This window comes from Scyliorhinus canicula, chromosome 1, assembly GCF_902713615.1.
Source record: "Scyliorhinus canicula chromosome 1, sScyCan1.1, whole genome shotgun sequence".
Classification (NCBI taxonomy): Eukaryota; Metazoa; Chordata; class Chondrichthyes; order Carcharhiniformes; family Scyliorhinidae; genus Scyliorhinus; species Scyliorhinus canicula.
Window position 1 is genome coordinate 177,993,571 of NC_052146.1, and position 23,498 is coordinate 178,017,068.

The following is a 23,498-nucleotide window of genomic DNA, read 5'->3' on the forward strand; positions in this document are numbered from 1 at the left end:
ACTGTGCCACCACTCTCTTGGTCTGTGCCACATCAGCCAATGATTGGGCCACCTCCCTCTGCGGCTGGGCCACCTTGCTTAGTGTCTGCGTCACGCCGGCCAGCACCTGCGCAATGCCTGCTGTGACTGAGCCATGCTGAGGAGCACCGCTGCAATGTCCAGGTGGTTCTGGCACATAGCTGCCTGTGAGAGGTCAGCACTGTCGTGGGCCTTGGTTAACGCCTGCATAGAATGCCCCAGGCCTTGGACATGCTGATCCATAGTCAAAACCGTCGCCCCCAATGCCTCCACCGCAGTCGCCACCGTGTGGTATCGGCCTGGGTGGCATGCATGACCAGCACCACCTCCTGCTCCTGCACGCAGTTGGATTCCTCCACCTGTACCCAGGTGCTGGATGCTCACCATCATCCCCTCTTGTAGTCCCTGGCTCTCTGACTGCACCTGCACTGTTCCAAATGTTCCAGAAGCCCGGGACCCGTCTGGATGGCAGCTGGTTCCTGGGGCTGGCCTGGCCTCAGACCGTCAGCCTCCTGGGTGCTCCTACCTCCATCTGCTGTACTTTGTGAAATGTGTGGTGTGCACCAGATAGTGCCCCAGAGCCTCTTCACTAATGTGCCCAACCGAGGTGATAGTCTCTGAGATGGTGGAGGGTGTTGGAGATAGCAGTGACAGAAAGTCGGTGTCATCCTCCGACCCGAGCTCAGGGTTGCCCTGAGTCTTGGGCGGAGAGCTGGTGTTCAGGCTGCTCTCCCCATCGGTACTTGGCTGGCTGGGGAGCACTGGCTCTGGCATTGGCTGGGGGCTCTGGACGAACTGGACCATCTCCGCCAAGTCCTGTGGGCGGGGTGGGGGGGGGGGCACCGGCCACATTCAGGGCCCTCTGTTTGGGCATGGTGAGGGGTCGCAGTTCTGGTGGTCCACCTCTGGTCTTCTCACGCTCCTGCCGATTGTGTGCGGCCATCTTCAGTTGGGGGGGGGGAAGGACACACACATAGAATGAAACCATTAGATGATCCAACGCATGCAGCCCAGGGGTTGGGTAGTTGCCTTAGTGGCCAGGGCACCCGGCCATGGCGGATGGCATGGGTGCTGTCATGTGGGACAGGGTATGGGTTCGGCCGTACCCCGGGAGGGGGAGGGGCTGGGTTAGGGGCGTGTGGGGGGGGGGGGGGGGGGGGTTAGTGGCAGCGGCACTGAGAAGTGAACTTACCCTGGCCACCCTGAGGGCGTGGAGTTTCTTCCGGCACCACATGCTAGTCCATGCTCCATTGTCCAGGCATGGCGAATGGCAGAGCCTGTCGGCTTCTTCCCAGGCCGGGGTACAGGGTTATCCGCCTCTCCTCCACCGCGTCCAGAAGGATTTCCAGCTCAGCGTCCCTGAACCGGGGTGCTGTTCTCCTTCCAGCCATCTTGTTGGCTGCGACGGTGTGTGTGGGAGAAGGACTGTTTAAGTGCGGCTGCAGTGTGTGAGCTCCATGAGTGCCAATGACGGGCCCTACTAATCCGACACTGTTTTTCCTGGAATTTATTGCTTTCCACATGACACGGTGCTAGTCCATTAAAAGTTGCTGGATAGGTGCAGTTGTTGCGCTGATTTCTTTGTCGTAAAACTCCACACATCCTCCGCTGGTTTCAACACATAATCTCAAAAATGGTGAATCCAGCTCCAAGTTGTGACAATCTCTCCAGGGCGGGATGAATTCACACAGATATGATTTAGAAATCTTCCACATTGGCCTGATTTGGTTTCTAACACAACACACTGCAAAGAAAAAGTCTCTTCCAAACATATTAGCCACTTTACCACCATTTCTTTTTAAATATCATATTAGTAGTAACAAAAACAACAAAGAACTGCAGATGCTTGAAATTCCAGACAAAAACAGAATTTGATTGAAAAAGTTAACAGAGAAAGTTGTTTCTGAGGAGAGGACGGAGCAGTCAATGGCTCTCATATTGACTGGAGTGGGTTTTAGAGCAGAGGAGAGGAAATACATTCAGAAAACCTGAGGTTTTAACCATGCAATAATAATAATCGTTTATTGTCACAAGGAGGCTTCAGTAAAGTTACTGTGAAGAGCCCCTAGTCACCACATTCCAGCGCCTGTTCGGGGAGGCTGGTACAGGAATTGAACCTGCGCTGCTGACATTGTTCTGCATTATATGCCAGCTCTTTAGCCCACTGTGCTACACCTACCCAATGGTCCTTGTTTGGTATAGATTGCTGCCTGCAACTACCTTGTATTGTTTTAAATACTACCATTGAATCCTTCACCTGCAACAGTGCTGCGATTCTTTCAGTATTGCAGTGAATGTAAAGCACCTGAAGGCAACAAAAAATGTCTTTCACTCATTACACTAGCTCGGGTCAAATAACCAAGTCTGAAAAGTGAAATGGCAGTGTGCTAACTCACTGTATGACTCAGATCCTAAAGGGCATGTATGAAGAAACTGAGACACGTACCACACCGTGGAATACTGCAGAATGCCCACCGGTTGTTGGAGTCAGTTGTGAAACACCACGGCCGAGGTTCTCCATCTGGATTCCGACAGTAGTTCTCCTCGAGATATTTATCTGGAAAACTGAAGATCATTATTTTTACTTTTTGCAAAAAAACTTTGATATTGGATGAACTTTTCCAACCTTTGTCGCCAATGGGATCTACTGGTCCCGCCAATGGCGACCCTTCACGGTGCGTTCCTCGGCAGCGAAGGGTGTGGGGCACGCAAAACCCCGTAGACATTGGCAGGACTGGAAGATCCCTCCGCTGGCCAATGGCGGGCTACCTCTGCCGTGGGGAAATATACTGTGTGGGGGGACCAGAAAATCCCACCCATTGCCTTGTGTCCCTGAGGATTGCATGGTGTGACCAGGAAAATGCTATGTTACAAACAGGCCCATTTTCAAGTGCAGATCAGGGGCAACAACCACAGCTCAGATTTATACAGGGCCCTTAATATAGTAAAATGTCCCAAAGCGCTTCACAGGTGTAATCATTAAAGAATTGACACTGAGCCACAAGGAAATGGAGTATTGGGAAATGTGACCAAAACCTTGTTGAAATGGTAAGATTTATGGAGCAGCCTAAAGGAGGACAGAAAGGTCATGAGGTGGCGAGGTTAGGGTGGGAATTCCAAAGCTTAAAGCCCAAAGGCATCGCTGCCAATGGAAGAGGAAAGTCAGGGTTGTGCAAGGTTCCAGAATTGGAGGAGGCCAGAGATCCTGGGAGCGCTGTAGGGCTCGGTAATGTAGTAGAGAAAGAGTCAGGTGAGATCTTCGAGGGATTTGAATGCAAAGACATTTTTTAAAGTTACCAGGCAATGTATTGTAAGATAAAGCATCTGTATTTATAGGCAGGATAGGCTCATTTGCAATCAACGCCGCACATTAGTAAAGTTCTCACACAATAATAGTTCTGACCATTAAGGACTAATTGAATAAGTGTTCCTTTTTTCCAAGAGTGGATATTGCAATGAACTTTGACCCAGAAGCGACACAGTAAAGAAAATGTATCATTTGAGTGGATTCTACAATTGTTTTAAGAATGTTTGAGAAGGACTTTTAAGAGTTTACATCAATTGTAAAAGGATTAATTAATTTTCACTTGCATTCGGAAATATGGTCCATGCCACCTGGTGGACCTTAACCTGGAAGCATTACCAACAGGGAGGTTAAGAACTGATGCTGTGTGATTGGGAGACACAGTAGAGAGCGGGAGGCAGAAGGTGATCAGCACATAGATACAGACAAAAAGAAGTTCTGCAGCAGGATATAGCTATTAAACTCATGGAGGGTTCTGGAACAAGCCAAATCTATACAAAAAGGTCAGTTTTCATTTTGGCAGTAAGAAGAAAAATAGGGCGCGATTCTCCCAAAACGGGAGAAATCGTAAAGCTGGCGTCAAACCCGGGCGGGTTTGATGCCAGCGCGCCCCTTCCCGACCGGGAACTGATTCTGGTCCCCGGTCGGGGCTAGCAGCCCGACGCCGTAGGCTCCGGCATGACGGGCTTAACGAATATCGTTAAGCCCGCTTGCCGGAGTTAGCGCCGGCTGACGCGTCATATGACGTCAGCCGCACATGCACGGATTGGAAGACTCCAACCCGCGCATGCGCGGATGACGTCATCGCGTATTTGCGCGAAACCCGCGCATGCGCGGGCCGGGTTGCCCCTCAGCCGCCCCGCGAATGGATACTGCGGGGCGGCGGAAGGAGAAAGAGTGCGCGGGCATCGGGCCCGCTGCCCGCGATCGGTGCCCACCGATCGCGGGCCCATAGCACCCTTGGCACGGCCGTGGTACTGCCGTGCCAATCGGTGCCATGGTTATGAAAAGCGAGTTTGTGACGCTGTTTTTACGAACGGCCAGACCAGGTGTGTTTGCCGTTCGTAAAAACGGCGTAAAGGGCTGGGACTTCGGCCCATCGAACAGCTGTGAATCGCTGCCGCCGTTTTTTTACGGGTCGGGAGTTGGGCGGGGGGTGGGGGAGAATAGCGGGAGGGCGGGAAAAATGTCGGGAAGGCCCTCCCGCTATTCTCCGACCCGTCGTGGGGGTCGGAGAATTTCGCCCATAGAATTCCAGTTCTCTTGAGAAAGTGATGTATGATCGAGTAAACAAGAGAAATTCATCAAAGTGGTGTGAATAGCTCAGACATGCAAAAGAGCTGAGAGTTAGTATAAGAGGGTCAGATTGTAAACCAGCTGTTGTTGGTCGGTTGTTTGAAAAGGAATTCTGGAAAGCTACGTCATCAGTATTGGTGTGATCCAAGCGAGAGAGGGTGTCATTTGAGAAAATTGTCACAAGTCTGAATTGGCTGAAAGAACAGAGGGATAATAGTAATAATCTTTATTGTCACAGTAGGCTTACATTAACACTGCAATGAAGTTACTGTGAAAATCTCCTAGACGCCACATTCCGGCGCTGTTCGGGTACACAGAGGGAGAATTCAGAATGTCCAAATTACTTACAGCATGTCTTTCAGGACTTGTGGGAAGAAACGGAAGCACCCGGAGGAAACCCATGCAGACATGGGGAGAATATGCAGACTCCACACACAGTGGCCCAAGTAACAATGAAACCTGGGACCCTGGCACTGTGAAGCAACAGTGCTAAACACTGTGCATATGCTCTTTGTTGCACGTTTTACTGTGGGCGTAAAACGCGTTTATTGGAGTGTATTAACACGCCTCCGTATTCGACGTGTGCTTAACACTACTAGGCTCTGTTGTATGTAATTATTCAGCTGTGGAGTCGCCAGTTGCCGTATAGACAACGTCACAAGTATTCCAAGGTCAAGTTCAAAGTAATAAAGACGATACACCGATTAGTAAGGTTCAAACGATCAATATTTATTATACAGTTATAATAAATACTCATGCACACACTAAGAGACTAAGCTATAACTAAACTTAAGCAAACAGAATACTTATCTAACAGGAACAGGCAAGGTCAGAGAACGAGGCCTTCGTCCTGGTCTTGTACTGCAGCCTTCAGCAAGCGTTCTGGTACTTGGGAGTCTAGTGGGCTTGGATCGCGTAGCGAGCGTTGAACTTACGGTTTCGGCGGCTGGTGCTCAACGGCTGGAGTCAGGATGCAAGATGTCAGTCAGAGCCGGAGCACGAGTTTAACAGACCGGGCTCTGTGGGGAATTTGCCTTTATACCCCTCTCTAATGTCCTTGCCCCCTTCTAGGCGGGCTCTACCTTTCGGTACCGATTGGAGCGTTTCCAAACGGTTACCTTCGAAACCCTCCAATGCGGGGGCTTCCCTCGATGTTGGGGGGTGGTTTCGATATTCTTTACTCTGGTGCCATCCTGTCTGCTCCACCAATTAAGTGTTACATTGAGATGGAAATGTTGCCATTGTTTGTGCCTGGATCTGGGCTGCCTCATCAGAATGTTAAGCGCTTTGCCATTAACACCTTTGGCTTGGAGATCTTGCACCTGGCCAGAAAACAGGTTTGCTGCTTGCAAAATGCTAATTAGTTGAGAGCAGGCTGTCTGTTCTCACTAAACAGGCTTTTCCTTCTGTCTTCCATTTGAGTTTGGCTCAGTGTCCATTTTGCGTGGCCAGCATGGCTACATTCCCTCCTTGTGATCCTCACAATCATACTATTGTGAAGGATCACCTATGTACGTTGCCTTCCTTGTGTTCTGACCTCTTGCCAGTTCCTGTTCTACTCTATCTTAAACTATGGGAAGAAGAGAAAAAATGTTTTTTAACTAACATTTCTACTTGGCCCTATGTCAAAGGGACATGCATTAATACAACTGGGAACCTCTACCTATCACTATTAACCTTAACCTTAACTTAACATTTCATCACTCTAAAATCTTAACCATTCACACCACAACATCACACTTCCCAACTCGGCAGTCGAGTATGGGACAATATAATACATGGCTGAAATTTTTATTTACAGAGTGTTGTAATCAGTGAGGGGTTGAGGGGTTTGGTGGAATCCGAAGATGGGGGATTGAACTCTATAGATGGGTGAGGTGCTGGAACGAGAGGCTCTCCTCTTCCATTTCCTCAACCTGAGGGTCTGTACTAGTATGATGAGGATCGCGATCACCAACAGTGATTCGATTATATAGGACATGGAGTACCACGTCATGAATTTAGTGCACCAGGTCTGAACCTCGCTGATCAGAGCTGAGCACTGGGGGTTTGCTGTAATTGAAACATTTACGGTGGGGGTTGTGGGGGAAACGTGCCTTGTTTCCACACATACACATATAACATTAAACAGTAATAAGTGGGCTTCCATCATCTTTTGTTCTTCTTCCTTCTTTTCCTTCTTCCTCCTGTATGGACAATCCTGGCTTCGATCCCTGTCTCGTCCTTCGAAACTATGGGATCAAGCACAGTATCTGTCAATACACAGTTTAAGACCTTTACTTGTTAGTGCATCTGTCTTTCAAATCCCAATTGACCCTTTAAAATGACTGGCTAAGTCACACCCTGTGACTCCCCTCATTTTTTTTTTCAAAAAGCGAATTTAAAGACCAGCATACACCTAACAATCCTTCCTTCTGCGAGCCGTCTCGCAGGCTTTGCTGATTTACCATCCGAATGTTCCCGGATGTAAATAGCATGTGGGATGGCGGCCGAAGGGCTACCTAACGTAAAATGAAAACAAACTTTGAAACAAACATCCGAATGAGTTGCGTATGGGCCGCTACGGGTACGAGTTGGATGGAATCCCCGGGTAGGGCGTGCTGTGCCATACCCGAGCTTGGCTGACCAAGGGTTGGTTCTCAGACAGGGCGGGTCCTCAGTGCCGTTTGTCCACTGCCTGAGTAACCTGGAAAGAAAAACGGGTATGAATGTATTTACCATGGCTTGCAGCCTCTATTCCGCCGAATAGAGGGGCACCTAAAAAACCAAGGGAGCCAAGATGCTCCAACTGAGGACATCACTGAAGTTCTCAGAGATATCTGCGGACAAGCTATTTTGCGTGTGGCCTTACAACTTTGGAAAAGATCTCCAATCAAACCGAAGTTCTCAAAGGTATCTGCGGATAAACTAACGTGTATGTGAGGTGGTCACAATCTTTTCAGCTGAAAAGAAGATGTCCATCCTCCAGCTGAACCAATTACTTTACTGAAAACGAAACAAACATAAAACGAAGACAAACATACGTGCAGGTTCCATCAGAAAGGACATCGTTTCCCTCAAACGATTCCTATCTTACATCATCTGGACACCTCACTTTGATTCTGCCTCTGTGAACAGGGTCACAAAGGGGTTGCCGTGTCGGGATTCAGACATTGCGTCGTCCTGCTCTCCCGGATCCCACACCCTTGTGTGGATCAGGCATGAAACTTTGGAATTGTGTGACCGGGGGTCACTCTCGTCATTGCGGACAAGTCTGTATGAATTGTCCCTGTGCCATTGTGTAGTGTCGAGTGTGTTGTCGGGGTAGTCGGGGTCGGGTGGTGGTTCTGGGTTTTTAAGGTAAGTGACTTCCATGGGGTCACTGGAGTCGGGGTCGTAGTTGGTGCAGTGTGGGCTGTATGGCTGTGTGCTGTCGCTGTCTTCAGAGTCAGTGTCAGTCCTGCTGTCTCGGCTGTGGCAGCTTGTGGGCGTGTCGGGGCGTGGTCTGTTGTGGTCTGGGGGCGGAGTCGTGGGCGAGTCCGTGGATGAACTGGTCTGTGAGGGGGATGGTGGAAAAGTGTCTCTGGTGGGCGGGGTGAAGTGTTCTGCTGCATCCAGCAGGACATGGTGAGCATGGTTGGCCTGTGTTCCATATGCCTTTAACTGGTTTATATGGAACCACGCGGTCTTCCCATTAGGATATTTTATCCTGTAAACGGAGGGGCTAATTTTGTCCGAAATTGAGTAGGGACCGGAATATTTTGGAGCCAAAAAACTGCTGGGGTTATAAACAGATAACATTACCTGTTGCCCAACCTGGAATTCTGTGGTGTGTACGGTCTTATTGAAACAGGCAGTGCGTTGCTGTCGGCGTTTCCCTAGCTGGACTGCGGCTGCGATCTGTGCAGACCTCACAATCTCAACTAGTTCTTTAACTGCCTTTTCGTGTGTGAGGGCCGTCACTTCGGGGCTTGTCATGTCCAGTCCTAAAAGGAATTCTGTACCTTTCATAGGGCGTCCGGTCATGAGTGTGTGTGGTGTGTATCCTGTCGATGTGGAGACAGTGTTCCTTATGAACATAAGTGCAAATGGGAGCACTGAATCCCATGTGGAATTGTTCTGTTGAACCATTTTCCTGAGGGTCGTTTTTAGGGTCCGATTCATGCGCTCCACAATCCCGCTGGACTGTGGATGATACGCAATGTGGAAGTTTTGTTTTATACCGAATATTGTCAGGACGTTCCTCATGACCCGTCCTGTAAAGTGAGATCCCTGGTCCGAATCGATACTTCGGGGTAAACCCCATCTCGTGAAGATGTGGTGGGTCAGGATCTTTGCAGCTGTCTTTGCTGTATTTGTTCGTGAGGGAAATGCCTCTACCCATTTTGTAAAGGTATCTATCACCACCAGAACATACTTATAGCCATTCCGACAAGGGGGCAATGGACCTATAAAATCGATCTGGAGGTTTGTCCAAGGGCCGTTAACTGGGCGAGTATGCCGAAGTTGTGCTTTCTTAGAATACCGCTCTGGGTTATTCTGAGCACAAATTAGGCAATTCTCAATGTAGTGCGTTACATCAGTCCTGAGATTAGGCCACCAACAGAGTTGCCTGAGGTGCCTCGTTGTTGCATCAATTCCCTGATGCCCGTGTCCGTCATGGAACAAGGCAATCATCTGATTCCTGTCCTGCTTCGGGACCACATAAAGTTGGTCCTTAATGATCACACCCTCATGTGTGGTCAGTGTGTGTTTAAAGTGCTCGTACGCAGGCACAAAGTTTCCCTTGAAAACCTCCCTGAGGTCTCTGTCCTGTTTCTGTGCTGCCACGAGATCTTTAACCTCTGTTTGTGAGACTTGTACTGCACTCACAGGGGCGCTAGCTGGTGCGCTAGCTGGGGGGGTCCATAAGTGTCCTCTCCTGGAACCTGCCTTAGCCAATGCGTCGGCTTTTACATTCCCAGGGGGTGATGACCTATGGTGGCTGCGAACTTTTATAATGCCGAAGGTCCTGTCCTTCGCTTTCTCTAGGATATGCTGGAGTAAGGGGGCTGATGGAAGAGGTTTTCCGTCTGCGGAGACAAAACCTCGTGTCCTCCACAGGGGCAGAAAATCTGTTAGGCTATTGCAGACATATAAGCTGTCTGAATATATGTCTGCTGGGCTGGGGAAAGAATCGGGGTGGTCCACTATATACGCTATGGCCGCTAGCTCTGCTGCCTGCGCGCCTAAGTGACCTGGTAACTTAAGAGCTATCTCTTCGAGAGCGCGCCCCTGCGCGTCCTCTACATAGATGCCGCATCCTGTGATATGCTCACCATTTAAAACTGTGGAGGAACCGTCTACATAAATCCTCAAGGGTCCACACGTGTCTGTGGGCTGGGGGCTTTGTTTTGGGTTCCCTATCTTCCTGGGGGGTGTTTTTGCTAAAAAGGGTCCTGTGTTATGCAGGGGAGCTACAATTTCACAGTCATGGGGCTGTCCGGGGTATTGGAGGTTGCTAAATATGTGTGTGTGCGTGTCCGTTTTACTGTAATGTCCCGTCCTTGTAAAAGTAGGGTCCACCTAGCTGCCCTAATCTGGCTAACTGAACCGTCCTTCAGTCGACCGTCTAGTAGTAGCTGTGTGGGTGTGTGTTCGGTTAGAATGGTGATGGGGTTTAGTCCGGTTATGTATGAAAAGTACTGTACTGCCCAGAAGACAGCAAGGAGGTGCCTCTCACAGGCTGAAAATCCTTGTTCAACCGGGTCTAACAGTCGGGAGGCATAAGCCACTGGTCTTAGCTGCTCGTGCCGTTCCTGAAGCAACACGGCCGAGAGGGTCAGATCGGTGCTCGCTACCTCGATTGCGAAAGGGGAAAGTGGGTCTGGGACTAGCAGCGCGGGTGCTGCACTAAGGGCTCGTTTTAACTCCTCCACAGCCTCTGTATGCTGCGGAAGCCATTCCCAGGGGGCTCCTTTCTTAAGGAGGTCTGAAAGTGGGGCGGCTTTTGTCGCGAATCCGTCGATGTGGTTCCGACAATAGCCAACCAGTCCTAAAAACGACCGGAGGGCTGATACATTTTGGGGAAGGGGCAATTTGACAATCGAATCAATTCTTTTGAATTCGATCTCGCGTTTGCCGTGCGTGATGACTGTTCCCAAATACATCACTTTATCTGCCAAAATCTGGGCCTTTTTCGGGTTAACTTTACAGCCAATTTCAGTCAAGAGTTCCAGGAGTTCGGCCAGAAGCGAAATGTGCTCTGCCTTTGTGTCTGTCTGCAGTAGTAGGTCGTCTACATACTGTACCAGACATTCGGGTCGGGAAAATTTCTCTAATCCACTTGCCAGCTGTCGGTGGAAAATGGAGGGTGAATTGTGGAATCCTTGTGGGAGGCATGTCCACGTGTACTGCTGAGTTTTAAAAGTGAATGCAAATTTGTATTGGCACGCTTTTGCCAATGGTATGGACCAGAATCCGTTACTGATATCCAATACCGTGAAGTACTTGGCGTTGAGACCCTGCTTGAGCATGGTCTCGGGACTAGTAGCTACCATTGGGGCTACTGCGGGGGTTACTTTATTGAGTTCCCGATAATCGATGGTCAGACGCCATGATCCATCGGGCTTCCTCACTGGCCAAATAGGGGCATTGTTGGTGGAGGCTACCGTTCTCAGTACACCTTGGTCCAACAAGCTACCTATAACTTTTTCTATTTCCACCTCTGCTTCAAGGGGAAATCTATATTGCTTTTGCGGTCGGGGGTCCTGTCCGGTAACATGAACTTGTCCAGTCATTCTGCCACAGTCATGACGGTGACTTGCAAATGCTGTCCTGTGTTTGTTCAGTAGGGCCTTAATTTGTCTGTCGGTGTGGAGTGTAGTTAGGTCAAATGAGTACTCTCCCACTGCGCTAATCCGATTAGCGTAGTCTCCTACTGTGAGGGTGGCTGGTGCTCTGTCTGCTCTTGCCATTCGCCAGACACACTGGTTTACTGGGTCGAACGATAAGCTGTGTGTGTTCATAAAATCAATCCCTAGGATGTGTTCTGCTGTCCTGGGAAGGTTTACTAGAACTACGGGGTGCCTTGTGCTAATGTTCCCTAGCTGAATTGCTATGGGTGCTGTAATGTGTCCCTGCTGCGAGTGTCCGGTGAACCCGCTAAGTGTAATGGTGGATGTGGTCGGCCACGTGTCTGAGTGTGCCGTGGTTGTGGAGTTAATGGTGGTGCGGGATCCTCCTGTGTCCCACAGTAACTCTATGGGCTTCCCTTTTACTCTCGCTGTGACTACGGGCCTCCCTGATGAGTCCCATAGTGTGTCACAGACCCAAGTGGGGGAGCCCGGACACCGTCAGTCCGTCTCGTCCACATTGGTGGGTCCTGACTGTACTGTAACATTATGGATCGGTTTTGACTTATTGCGGTTCAGAGTGCCTGTCTGCTGGCCTCTCTGAGATCGCTGGGGTGCATTGCACTCTTTAGCCCAATGCCCTAACTGTCCACAGTTATAGCATTCCTGTCCTTTCTGCTGAGGGCTGCTCTTGCCTTCATTTACCCATGCGGGCTTCTGGTGCTCTCTGACTGCTTGGATATCTGCAGCAGCCTGAGGGATCTAACTTTGCCTTTTCCCTGAAGCGATTGCTCCCAAGCGCGGGACAATCTTTTCAGGACCCATTTCTCGTTATGGGCCTCTTCTGAGGGGTCATAGCTGTTGCAAGCGCTCTGTCCTGCTTCTGTTGCGTGGGAGATTATTGTGCGCGTCCATTTAACCATGTTTTCGCGGGTTAAATGCGCTCTATCTAATTGTCCAAAAACTGCGCTGAAATGAATCCACAGCCTTCCTGCGAATGCTGTGGGGTGTTCGGATCTTTTCTGCCTGCATTTGTTTAACCCTTCTACTGGGTCACCTCTATTGTACCCTATGGCATCTAAAATGGCGGTGTGCATCTCCTCTAGGCTGCCTCCTGCCACGTTCTGGGGGTCGGGGAGGGCTGCTACTACACTTTGGTCTAAACTCAGCACGGTGAGCTTAACCTGCTCTCTCTCATCCAGGCCGTACATGGTAGCCTGCTGCTTTACTTTAGCAAAGAACTGGTGGGGGTCTGCGGTGGGGAGGAACGGAGTGATCTTTTCACACGCGTCCCTTAGCTGGGTTACTGTTAAAGGGGTGGTGTAGGTTATGTCTGGTGCGCCTTCTGATTCGGCTTTTCTCTGCGTGGTTACGGGATTCATGGGTGCGGTTATGGTCTGAGCTGTGGGGGGTTGGGGTGCCTGTCGTTTCTGCTGAGCTGCTGGCGCACATGTTCCCTGAACATAACGCTGCGCTGTCTCAGTTAATTCCTGCCAATCTGGGGCGTTTTCTCCATCTAACTGTGCTCCAAAGGTGCTTTGGAAGCCATTCTGCACCGAAAGCAGAGATTGCAGTTCCGCAATCTGTTTCCTGCATTTCGCGTGGTCAACTGTGCTTTGTCTTTGTTCGGTCGTTGCAGCATGGAGTGCTCTCAAAGCTGCTTTGAGATCAGAACATTGCCTCTGCAATGCCTCCACCTGCTTTTCCGATTCCTGTCTTATCAGAACGGCACGTTGCACGTCCTGATAGGCTTTCTCATACTGGGTCTGGGAACTGTTCAGATGAGCTAGACAAGACTGGTGAGCCCTTTTGGCATCATCCACCTCTCTATCCTTCTCTGCCAACTTCCCTTTGAGATCCAGGTTCTCCTTCTCGATGTCCCTGACATCGACCTTACTCATCCTATTCCTCTCTTCTAAATCTGTCCGGAGCGTCCTGATGACCTCCTCTGCGCCTCGCAACTGTGCCAAACAGGACACAATCGCCATCGGCTTGCGTGCTTTACCTAGGTTCTTTTTGTGTATTTGAGAGAGGTTCTCCCACCAAGTATGACCTATACTCCCGGGACCTGTCTCCTCATTTGCACAAAACTCTTTCCAAAGGGGCCATCCCTTTCCTTGTAAATATTTGCGGAGTTCCAGCTCCCACGTGGGACACTGGCCTACTCTGCTACTGTTGCTGGTCGCTGCGACCACAAACCTTTCTGGATCCATCAGACGTTCCATTGCCTGCATGGCCATTTCCTCTGACTCTCTTTGTATAATTTGGAACAGGGGGTTGTTGGGGTTGTGTTTCAAGAAACGGGTACGGCTTACGCTATTTTCCGATCACAAAACTACCGAAAGTTTGTCGCAACAAAAAGCTTTCAGTTTTACCTTACAGCCCTGTTAGTACGCATGCACTAAACACACTTCCGAATTACGCTTATTATTTTGAACACCTTGAATACTTGTGATCTCTTTCTTTCTCTGCAATTTGGAGTTCCAATTCAAATTTCAGGGTCCTGGACACTGTGGTGTTTCCACTTACAACAGGGTCCCGCCAGGGAGTCGCCACTAAATGTTGCACGTTTTACTGTGGGCGTAAAACGCGTTTATTGGAGTGTATTAACACGCCTCCGTATTCGACGTGTGCTTAACACTACTAGGCTCTGTTGTATGTAATTATTCAGCTCTGGAGTCGCCAGTTGCCATATAGACAACGTCACAAGTATTCCAAGGTCAAGTTCAAAGTAATAAAGACGATACACCGATTAGTAAGGTTCAAACGATCAATATTTATTATACAGTTATAATAAATACTCATGCACACACTAAGAGACTAAGCTATAACTAAACTTAAGCAAACAGAATACTTATCTAACAGGAGCAGGCAAGGTCAGAGAACGAGGCCTTCGTCCTGGTCTTGTACTGCAGCCTTCAGCAAGCGTTCTAGTACTTGGGAGTCTAGTGGGCTTGGATCGCGTAGCGAGCGTTGAACTTACGGTTTCGGCGGCTGGTGCTCAACGGCTGGAGTCAGGATGCAAGATGTCAGTCAGAGCCGGAGCACGAGTTTAACAGACCGGGCTCTGTGGGGAATTTGCCTTTATACCCCTCTCTAATGTCCTTGCCCCCTTCTAGGCGGGCTCTACCTTTCGGTACCGATTGGAGCGTTTCCAAACGGTTACCTTCGAAACCCTCCAATGCGGGGGCTTCCCTCGATGTTGGGGGGTGGTTTTGATATTCTTTACTCTGGTGCCATCCTGTCTGCTCCACCAATTAAGTGTTACATTGAGATGGAAATGTTGCCATTGTGTGTGCCTGGATCTGGGCTGCCTCATCAGAATGTTAAGCGCTTTGCCATTAACACCTTTGGCTTGGAGATCTTGCACCTGGCCAGAAAACTGGTTTGCTGCTTGCAAAATGCTAATTAGTTGAGAGCAGGCTGTCTGTTCTCACTAAACAGGCTTTTCCTTCTGTCTTCCATTTGAGTTTGGCTCAGTGTCCATTTTGCGTGGCCAGCATGGCTACATCTTACAAAGTGTTTTGGTAAGGAAAGCTTTGGAGGTGTACTCATCTCTTTCAGTAGAGAACTCCTGTGATTACGAGGAAGTGAAGTCTGCTTTAGTCAATACTTAATAGTTTGATACCAAAGGTTTACAGGCAGAAATTTAGAAATTTGAGAAAGAGAACATGTCTGGCCTGGATTACAATTTGCCAGGGAAAAGAAAATGATCAATCGAGATGGAACAGAACTTTGATACCCTAAGAGAGATGATGTTGCTGGAAGAATTCAAAAATAGTGTCCCTTTGGGGTTAAGGACTCATCTGGAATATGAGAAACATTGTAAATTAAAGGAAACCTTGGTAATGGCAGATAATATTAAGTTAACTCATAGGATGATTTTTACTAGGTCCCACTATGGAACTTTTCAGAGACAGTGGAATGAGAGGAAGATCGCTGATGGGAAGAAGTAAGGAACTGAGAAAGGAGAGAATGTAAAGATGCATGTTCTTTCCATGTTCATTGAAGTTCGAAGGACAGGTTTAATTTAAATGGACTGACATGCTACTTCTGCCACAAGAAAGGGCACATGAAGGTTTAATGCTGCAAGTTAAAAACCAAGCCTGCCATGGGAAATAAGGGAGAGTATCAAATTGAAGGAAAAAGCATATAAAGTGGCTAACATTGGTGGGAGACTAGAGGACTGGGAAATATTTAGGGGGCAACAGAAAGCTACTAAAAAGCTATAAAGAAGAGTAAGATAGAGTATGAGAGTAAACTTGCTCAGAATATAAAAACAGACAGTAAAAGTTTTTACAAATATATAAAACAAAAAAGAGTGGCTAAGGTAAATATTGGTCCTTTAGAAGATGAGAAGGGAGTTTTAATAATGGGAGATGAGGAAATGGCTGAGGAACTGAACAGGTTTTTTGGGTCGGTCTTCACAGTGGAAGACACAAATAACATGCCAGCGACTGATAGAAATGAGGCTATGACAGGTGAGGACCTTGAGAGGATTGTTATCACTAAGGAGGTAGTGATGGGCAAGCTAATGGGGCTAAAGGTAGACAAGTCTCCTGGCCCTGATGGAATGCATCCCAGAGTGCTAAAAGAGATGGCTAGGGAAATTGCAGATGCACTAATGATGATTTACCAAAATTCACTAGACTCTGGGGTGGTCCCGGTGGATTGGAAATTAGCAAACGTGACACCACTGTTTAAAAAAGGAGGTAGGCAGAGAGCAGGAAATTATAGGCCAGTGAGCTTAACTTCGGTAGTAGGGAAGATGCTGGAATCTATCATCAAGGAAGAAATAGCGAGGCATCTGGATAGAAATTGTCCCATTGGGCAGACGCAGCATGGGTTCATAAAGGGCAGGTCGTGCCTAACTAGTGGAATTTTTTGAGGACATTACCAGTGCAGTAGATAACGGGGAGCCAATGGATGTGGTATATCTGGATTTCCAGAAAGCCTTTGACAAGGTACCACACAAAAGGTTGCTGCATAAGATAAAGATGAATGAAAATTGCTTATTGTCACGAGTAGGCTTCAATGAAGTTACTGTGAAAAACCCCTAGTCGCCACATTCCGGCGCCTGTTCGGGGAGGCTGTTACGGGAATCGAACCGTGCTGCTGGCCTGCAGCAGCACGGTTCAAAACCAGCGATTTAACCCAGTGTGCTAAACAGCCCCTGCATGGCATTAAGGGTAAAGTAGTAGCATGGATAGAGGATTGGTTAATTAATAGAAAGCAAAGAGTGGGGATTAATGGGTGTTTCTCTGGTTGGCAATCAGTAGCTAGTGGTGTCCCTTCGGGATCCGTGCTGGGCCCACAATTGTTCACAATTTACATAGATGATTTGGAGTTGGGGACCAAGGGCAATGTGTCCAAGTTTGCAGATGACACTAAGATGAGTGGTAAAGCGAAAAGTGCAGAGGATACTGGAAGTCTGCAGAGGGATTTGGATAGGTTAAGTGAATGGGCTAGGGTCTGGCAGATGGAATACAATGTTGACAAATGTGAGGTTATCCATTTTGGTAGGAATAACAGCAAACGGAATTATTATTTAAACAATAAAATATTAAAGCATGCCGCTGTGCAGAGATACCTGGGTGTGCTAGTGCATGCATCACAGAAAGTTGGTTTACAGGTGCAACAGGTGATTAAGAAGGCAAATGGAATTTTGTCCTTCATTGCTAGAGGGATGGAGTTTAAGACTAGGGTGGTTATGTTGCAATTGTATAAGGTGTTAGTGAGGCCACACCTGGAGTATTGTGTTCAGTTTTGGTCTCCTTAATTGAGAAAGGACATACTGGCACTGGAGGGTGTGCAGAGGAGATTCACTAGGTTAATCCCAGAGCAGAAGGGGTTGGATTATGAGGAGAGGTTGAGTAGACTGGGACTGTACTCGTTGGAATTTAGAAGGATGAGGGGGGATCTTATCGAAACATTTAAAATTATGAAGGAAATAGATAGGATAGATGCGGGCAGGTTGTTTCCACTGGCGGGTGAAAGCAGAACTAGGGGACATAGCCTCAAAATAAGGGGAAGTAGATTTAGGACTGAGTTTAGGAGGAACTTCTTCACCCAAAGGGTTGTGAATCTATGGAATTCCTTGCCCAGTGAAGCAGTTGAGGCTCCTTCATTAAATGTTTTTAAGGTAAAGATAGATAGTTTTTTGAAGAATAAAGGGATTAAGAGTATGGCGTTCAGGCCGGAAAGTGGAGCTGAGTCCACAAAAGATCAGCCATGATCTCATTGAATGGCGGAGCAGGCTCGAGGGGCCAGATGGCCTACTCCTGCTCCTAGTTCTTATGTTCTTATGTTTGTCCATGTATGAGATGTTCCACCAGGTGATAATGCCCTGACCAGTAGAATTCACAAAAATCAAGGAGTTTCTCCTGCAATTACTGAGAGAATGCATCAGGTGATCGTAAGTTATAGAAATGTTTTGCTCGAGGGTAAAATTAACACATGTTATTCTGGTGAGGCAGGCAAATTGATTATTATCCTTAGAGCTACATGCTTAGTACAGTCATTGATGTTGGCAGCTGAACTTCTGTCCAAAACGTTTGCTGCATAAAAAGGCATTGATTCAGGCTATTGATGGAAGTGATTTACCACCTCCTTTGTAGAAGGTTTATTCAAAATGTTCCTTAACTATTAGTCCTATTGCTGTGGCTGTCAGTCTTTCTTGTTCCGTTGAAGGTGTTGATTTCTTGTTAAGAAATTATTTGGTTGACAATAAGGTCTCCAATAGCTTTGGGAAAGTCCATTAAGGCTGTTGAAATTCAACATGTTTGTTTCAAACACTAACTTTCGGAGCACTGCTCCTTCCTCAGATGAATGAAGAGGCATGTTCCAGAAACATATATACAGACAAATTCAAAGATGCCAGGCAATGCTTACAATGCGAGAATTTGCAGGTAATTAGGTCTTTACAGATCCAAAGATAGGGGTAACCCCAGGTTAAAGAGGTGTCAATTGTCTCAAGCCAGGACAGTTGGTAGGATTTTGCAAGCCCAGGTCAGATGGTGGGGGATGAATGTAATGCAACATGAATCCCAGGTCCCAGTTGAGGCCGCACTCATGTGTGCGGAACTTGGCTATAAGTTTCTGCTCGGCTGGGCTTGCAAAATCCTACCAACTGTCCACGATTTAGACAATTCACACCTCTTTAACCTGGGGTTACCCCTATCTCTGGAGCTGTAAAGATTCAATTACCTGAAAATGCTCGCATTCTAAGCATTGTCTGGCATCTTTGAATTTGTCTATATATATGTTTCTGGAACATACCTCTTCATTCACCTGAGGAAGGAGCAGTGCTCCGAAAGCTAGTGTTTGAAACAAACATGTTGGACTTTAACCTGGTGTTGTAAGACTTCTTACTGTGCTCACCCCAGTCCAACGCCGGCATCTCCACATCATGGCTACCATCAACACCGCAAACTGCCGGCTCAAAGTGGAGAGGATCTCCAGGAAGATCGCGCATATAGATGATGTGTTAGGCAGGCTGGTTCGAAGTGGACTGCACTTGATACGGGGAAGCTAGAAGCAGACGTCTAACACTGGAGAAAATCCAACACTGTTTTATTCAACAATAGAACTGATATACATGTTCAGCTGTGGGTCATCACTATACTGAACTGACTGGAGACCTTGTATTAGCCTGACCAGACTTACTAGCTGCCACATGGTGTTTGCACTGGCTAGCTCGTGGACTCTGTCTCAGTGGCTGGGTCCAGAGAGAGCGGGAAACCTAGTGCCCTCTGGCTTTATAGTGGTAGTGTCTTGTCTGGTGATTGGCTGCACTGTGTTGTGTGCTTATTTGTCGTCCTGTATGTCAATCACTGCCTGTCTGCACCTCATTATATACAAGAGTGGATATTATGACAATAGACATGGACATTAAGTTTCTACAAAGATGCAAGAAAGCAGACAAGATCCCGAAAGAGCTACAGATCACAAACCCACTCAAGTCGACCTACAACACAGACTACGCTGAGAGACTCTGCCGTCGCACCTCTCTCACTCCTCAACCACCTCGTATGCCAGCTCTACAGCAGACGACGCAACCTGGAAACTAAGATACAGGCCATATTCTCAACTTGCGCTCAGGACGCAGGAGATCAGCTGCGGAACACCGCCAAACAGATGAGACAACGATACTATGCCACCTATATGCACACCAAGAACAGGAAGCTTGAGAAACTCGGCATCACCACCAGCAGCAACCAAGCCTCCCCCGGTACCACAGTAGAAAACAATACAGGGAAATCTATTGCCAACTTGTTGGACTACACCCTTCAACTAGACGAAATCGAAGTCCTCAGCAGAGGGCTCAATTTCTGCACCACCACCAAAATGGACCCCATCAGTCTCGCGGCAGACACGGAGGAATTCATCAGGCGAATGAGGCTCCGGGAATTCTTCCACAGACCCCAAGAGGCCGACAGCGAACAAAAGGAGACTACCAATGAACTGGAACAGCAGACTGAGAGATCTGCGGTGTGGCAACCGAAGAGGAAAGAGTCAAATTGGACCCCTCAGGAAGGCCGCTGCCCTAGACTCGATATGTATGCTCAAGCCATCAGGAGTCGCGTCAATGCCAGATTCATCAGTCGCATTCACAAGACAGCCCCGAACGTCACCCAAGCACAACACAACGCCATCCGCGCTCTCAAGACCAACCGCAACATCGTCATAAAACCAGCAGACAAAGGAGGGGCCACCGTCATACTGAACAGAACGGACTACTGCAAAGAAGTATACCAACAACTCAACAACCAGGAACACTACAGACAGTTACCCTCAGATCCGACCAAGGAACACATCCGGCAACTCAACAGACTGATCAAGACCTTGGATCCAGGCCATCAGGGCACCCTACGTGCCCTCATCCCACGTACTCCCCGCATTGGAGATCTCTACTGCCTCCCAAAAATACACAAGGCCAACATACCAGGCCGTCCTATCATTTCAGGCAATGGGACCCTGTGTGAGAAGCTCTCTGGCTACATCGAGGGCATCTTGAAACCCATCGTACAAGGTACACCCAGCTTCTGTCACGACACAACGGACTTCCTACAGAAACTCAGCACCCATGGACCAGTTGAACCAGGAACATTCCTCATCACAATGGACGTCTTAGCACTCTACACCAGCATCCCCCACGACGACAGCATTGCTGCAACAGCCTCAGTACTCAACACCGACAACTGCCAATCTCCAGACGCAATTTTGCAACTCATTCGCTTCATTCTGGATCACAACGTCTTCACCTTCGACAACAAGTTCTTCATCCAGACGCACGGAACAGCCATGGGGACCAAATTCGCACCTCAATACACCAACATCTTCATGCACAAGTTTGAACAAGACCTCTCACCGCACAGGACCTTCAACCGACATTATACACCAGATACATCGATGACATTTTTTTCCTTTGGACCCACGGCGAAGAATCACTGAAGCGACTACACAATGACATCAATAAGTTCCATCCCACCATCAGACTCACCATGGATTACTCTCCAAAATCAGCTGCATTCTTGGACACACTCGTCTCCATCAAGGACAGTCACCTCAGCACTTTTCTTTACCGCAAGCCCATGGATAACCTCACGATGCTCCACTTCTCCAGCTTCCATCCCCTATGGCCAAGACCTCCGTTTACACATGATCTGCTCAGACGAGGAGGAGCGTAACAGACATCTACAGACGCTGAAAGATGCCCTCGTACGAACGGGATATGGCGCTCGACTCATCAATCGACAGTTCCAACACGCCACAGCAAAAAACTGCACTGACCTCCTCAGAAGACAAACACAGGACACAACCGACAGAGTACCCTTCGTCGTCCAGTACTTTTCCGGAGCGGAGAAACTACGACATCTTCTTCGCAGCCTCCAACACGTCATCGATGAAGATGAACATCTTGCCAAGGTTATCCCCATACCCCCACTACTTGCCTTCAGACAACCGCGCAACCTCAAGCAAACCATTGTTTGCGGCAAACTACCCAGCCTTCAGAACACGACCACGACACCACACAACCCTGCCATGGCAATCTCTGCAAGACATGCCAGATCATCGACATGGATGCCTCCATTACACGTGAGAACACCACCCACCAGGTACGCGGTACATACTCGTGCAACTCGGCCAATGTTGTCTACCTCATACGCTGCAGGAAAGGATGTCCCGAAGCTTGGTACATTGGCGAGACCATGCAGATGCTGCAACAACGAATGAACGGACATCGCGCGACAATCACCAGGCAGGAATGTTTCCTTCCAGTCGGGGAACACTTCAGCAGTCACGGGCATTCAGCCTCTGATCTCCGGGTAAGCGTTCTCCAAGGCGGCCTTCAGGACACGCGACAACGCAGAATCACTGAGCAGAAACTGATAGGCAAGTTCCGCAAACATGAGTACGGCCTCAACCGGGACCTAGGATACATGTCACATTACATTCATCCCCCACCATCTGGGCTGGGCTTGCAAAATCCTACCAACTGTCCTGGCTTGAGACAATTCACACCTCTTTAACCTGGGGTTACCCCTATCTCTGGAGCTGTGAAGATTCAATTACCTGCAAATGCTCGCATTCTAAGCATTGTCTGGCATCTTTGAATTTGTCTCTATATATGTTTCTGGAACATACCTCTTCATTCACCTGAGGAAGGAGCAGTGCTCCGAAAGCTAGTGTTTGAAACAAACATGTTGGACTTTAACCTGGTGTTGTAAGACTTCTTACTGTGCTCACCCCAGTCCAACGCCGGCATCTCCACATCATGGCTGTTGAAATTGACATTGCATCGGAAAGTCTGGGTCACATGAAAGACCCAACTACTTTCTGTAAGCCTGATACTAAAATGAATGTTTCAATTGAAGATGTATGCACAGTCAGGAACTCAGCCTGCTAATTTAAGAGATGACACAGGCTGAAAAGAAAAAGTTAATGGCATTTAATGTAAGGCCATCTGAATTAAAAATGCATAGAAAGTAAGGACAAGATCAGAAAAATGAGCTAGTTAAAGTACTCAAAGCTAATGATGAAAAATAAGGAAACCATGCTTTGAAAGAAAGAGCAAAAGCTGACACGAGAGCTGTGAGGTAGATTTTGTGCACTTGAACATAAATTAAAATTTCAAAACCAAGAGGCAATTGCTGTTGGCAGAAAGGAATGAGAGAAAACTCAAACTCAGTGGGGGGGATGAAAAGCAAAAATAAATTAAGATAATTTGTGAAATAAATAAAAGGAGTATCAAATTTTCTTCACGGAATACCAACATAACAAAATTCTTAAGTAGCTGAAGAGGACTTTTGCTCAACAGAAGAATGAACCGATTGAACAAAAGGAGGAAGTGTTAAACCTGCACCCCATGGAAAAGAAAATCAAAGGATTAAATCATGGTAACAAACTTAAAAGTTAAAAATTATCATGAATTTAAACATGATGAAAATAATTAAATTTTTATGAAGGATGATTCAGATGTTTTGCTGGTTGAAACTTTTTTTAAACATGTGTACATTAATAGACATGCAGACACAGAAGAAAATGGTGATCAGGAGTTCAAATTTGAACAGAGTTGTTCAGAGTTAGTTTTAAAAAGTGAGAACACTGATGACAAGTTAGTGTCTGGCTTTATGGAAGAACAAAGGGAATTGCTGAATCTAAAGGGTAAGAAGAGTTATGAAAGGTGACTTCACCATGGATTCCAGTACCCAGCTGCCCAAAGCCTGAAGCCAGATGGCTTTCCAACAATCAATAATGTTTTTTCAGACAGAGATGAGGAGACATTTCTTCACCCAAAGCGTGGTAAGCCTTTGGAATTCATTACCACAGGAAGTAGTTGATGCTAAAACACTGAATATGTTCAAGAGGTGGTGGATATAGCACTTGGGGCAAATGGGATCAAAGATTATGGGGAGAAAGCAGGATTGGGCTATTGAGTTGGATGATCAGCCATGATCGTGATAAATGGTGGAGCAGGCTCGAAGGGCCAAAAGGCCTCCTGCTCCTATCTTCTACGTATCCATGTATCGCCGTTCTTTCACTGTCGCTGGTTCAAAATCCTGGAA

The 23,498-nt window shown here is 47.8% G+C and overlaps 1 protein-coding gene across 2 annotated transcripts in view; it reads right to left on the minus strand.

Moving 5' to 3' along the window:
* LOC119969583 (plasminogen-like) overlaps positions 1-23,498 on the minus strand; it is a 160,190-nt gene that overhangs the window by 59,547 nt on the left and 77,145 nt on the right. For both annotated transcript variants that reach the window (XM_038803378.1, XM_038803387.1), the window contains one exon: positions 2,465-2,583. In XM_038803378.1, coding sequence (XP_038659306.1) covers positions 2,465-2,583 — 119 coding nt within the window. The remainder of the gene's footprint in view (positions 1-2,464; positions 2,584-23,498) is intronic.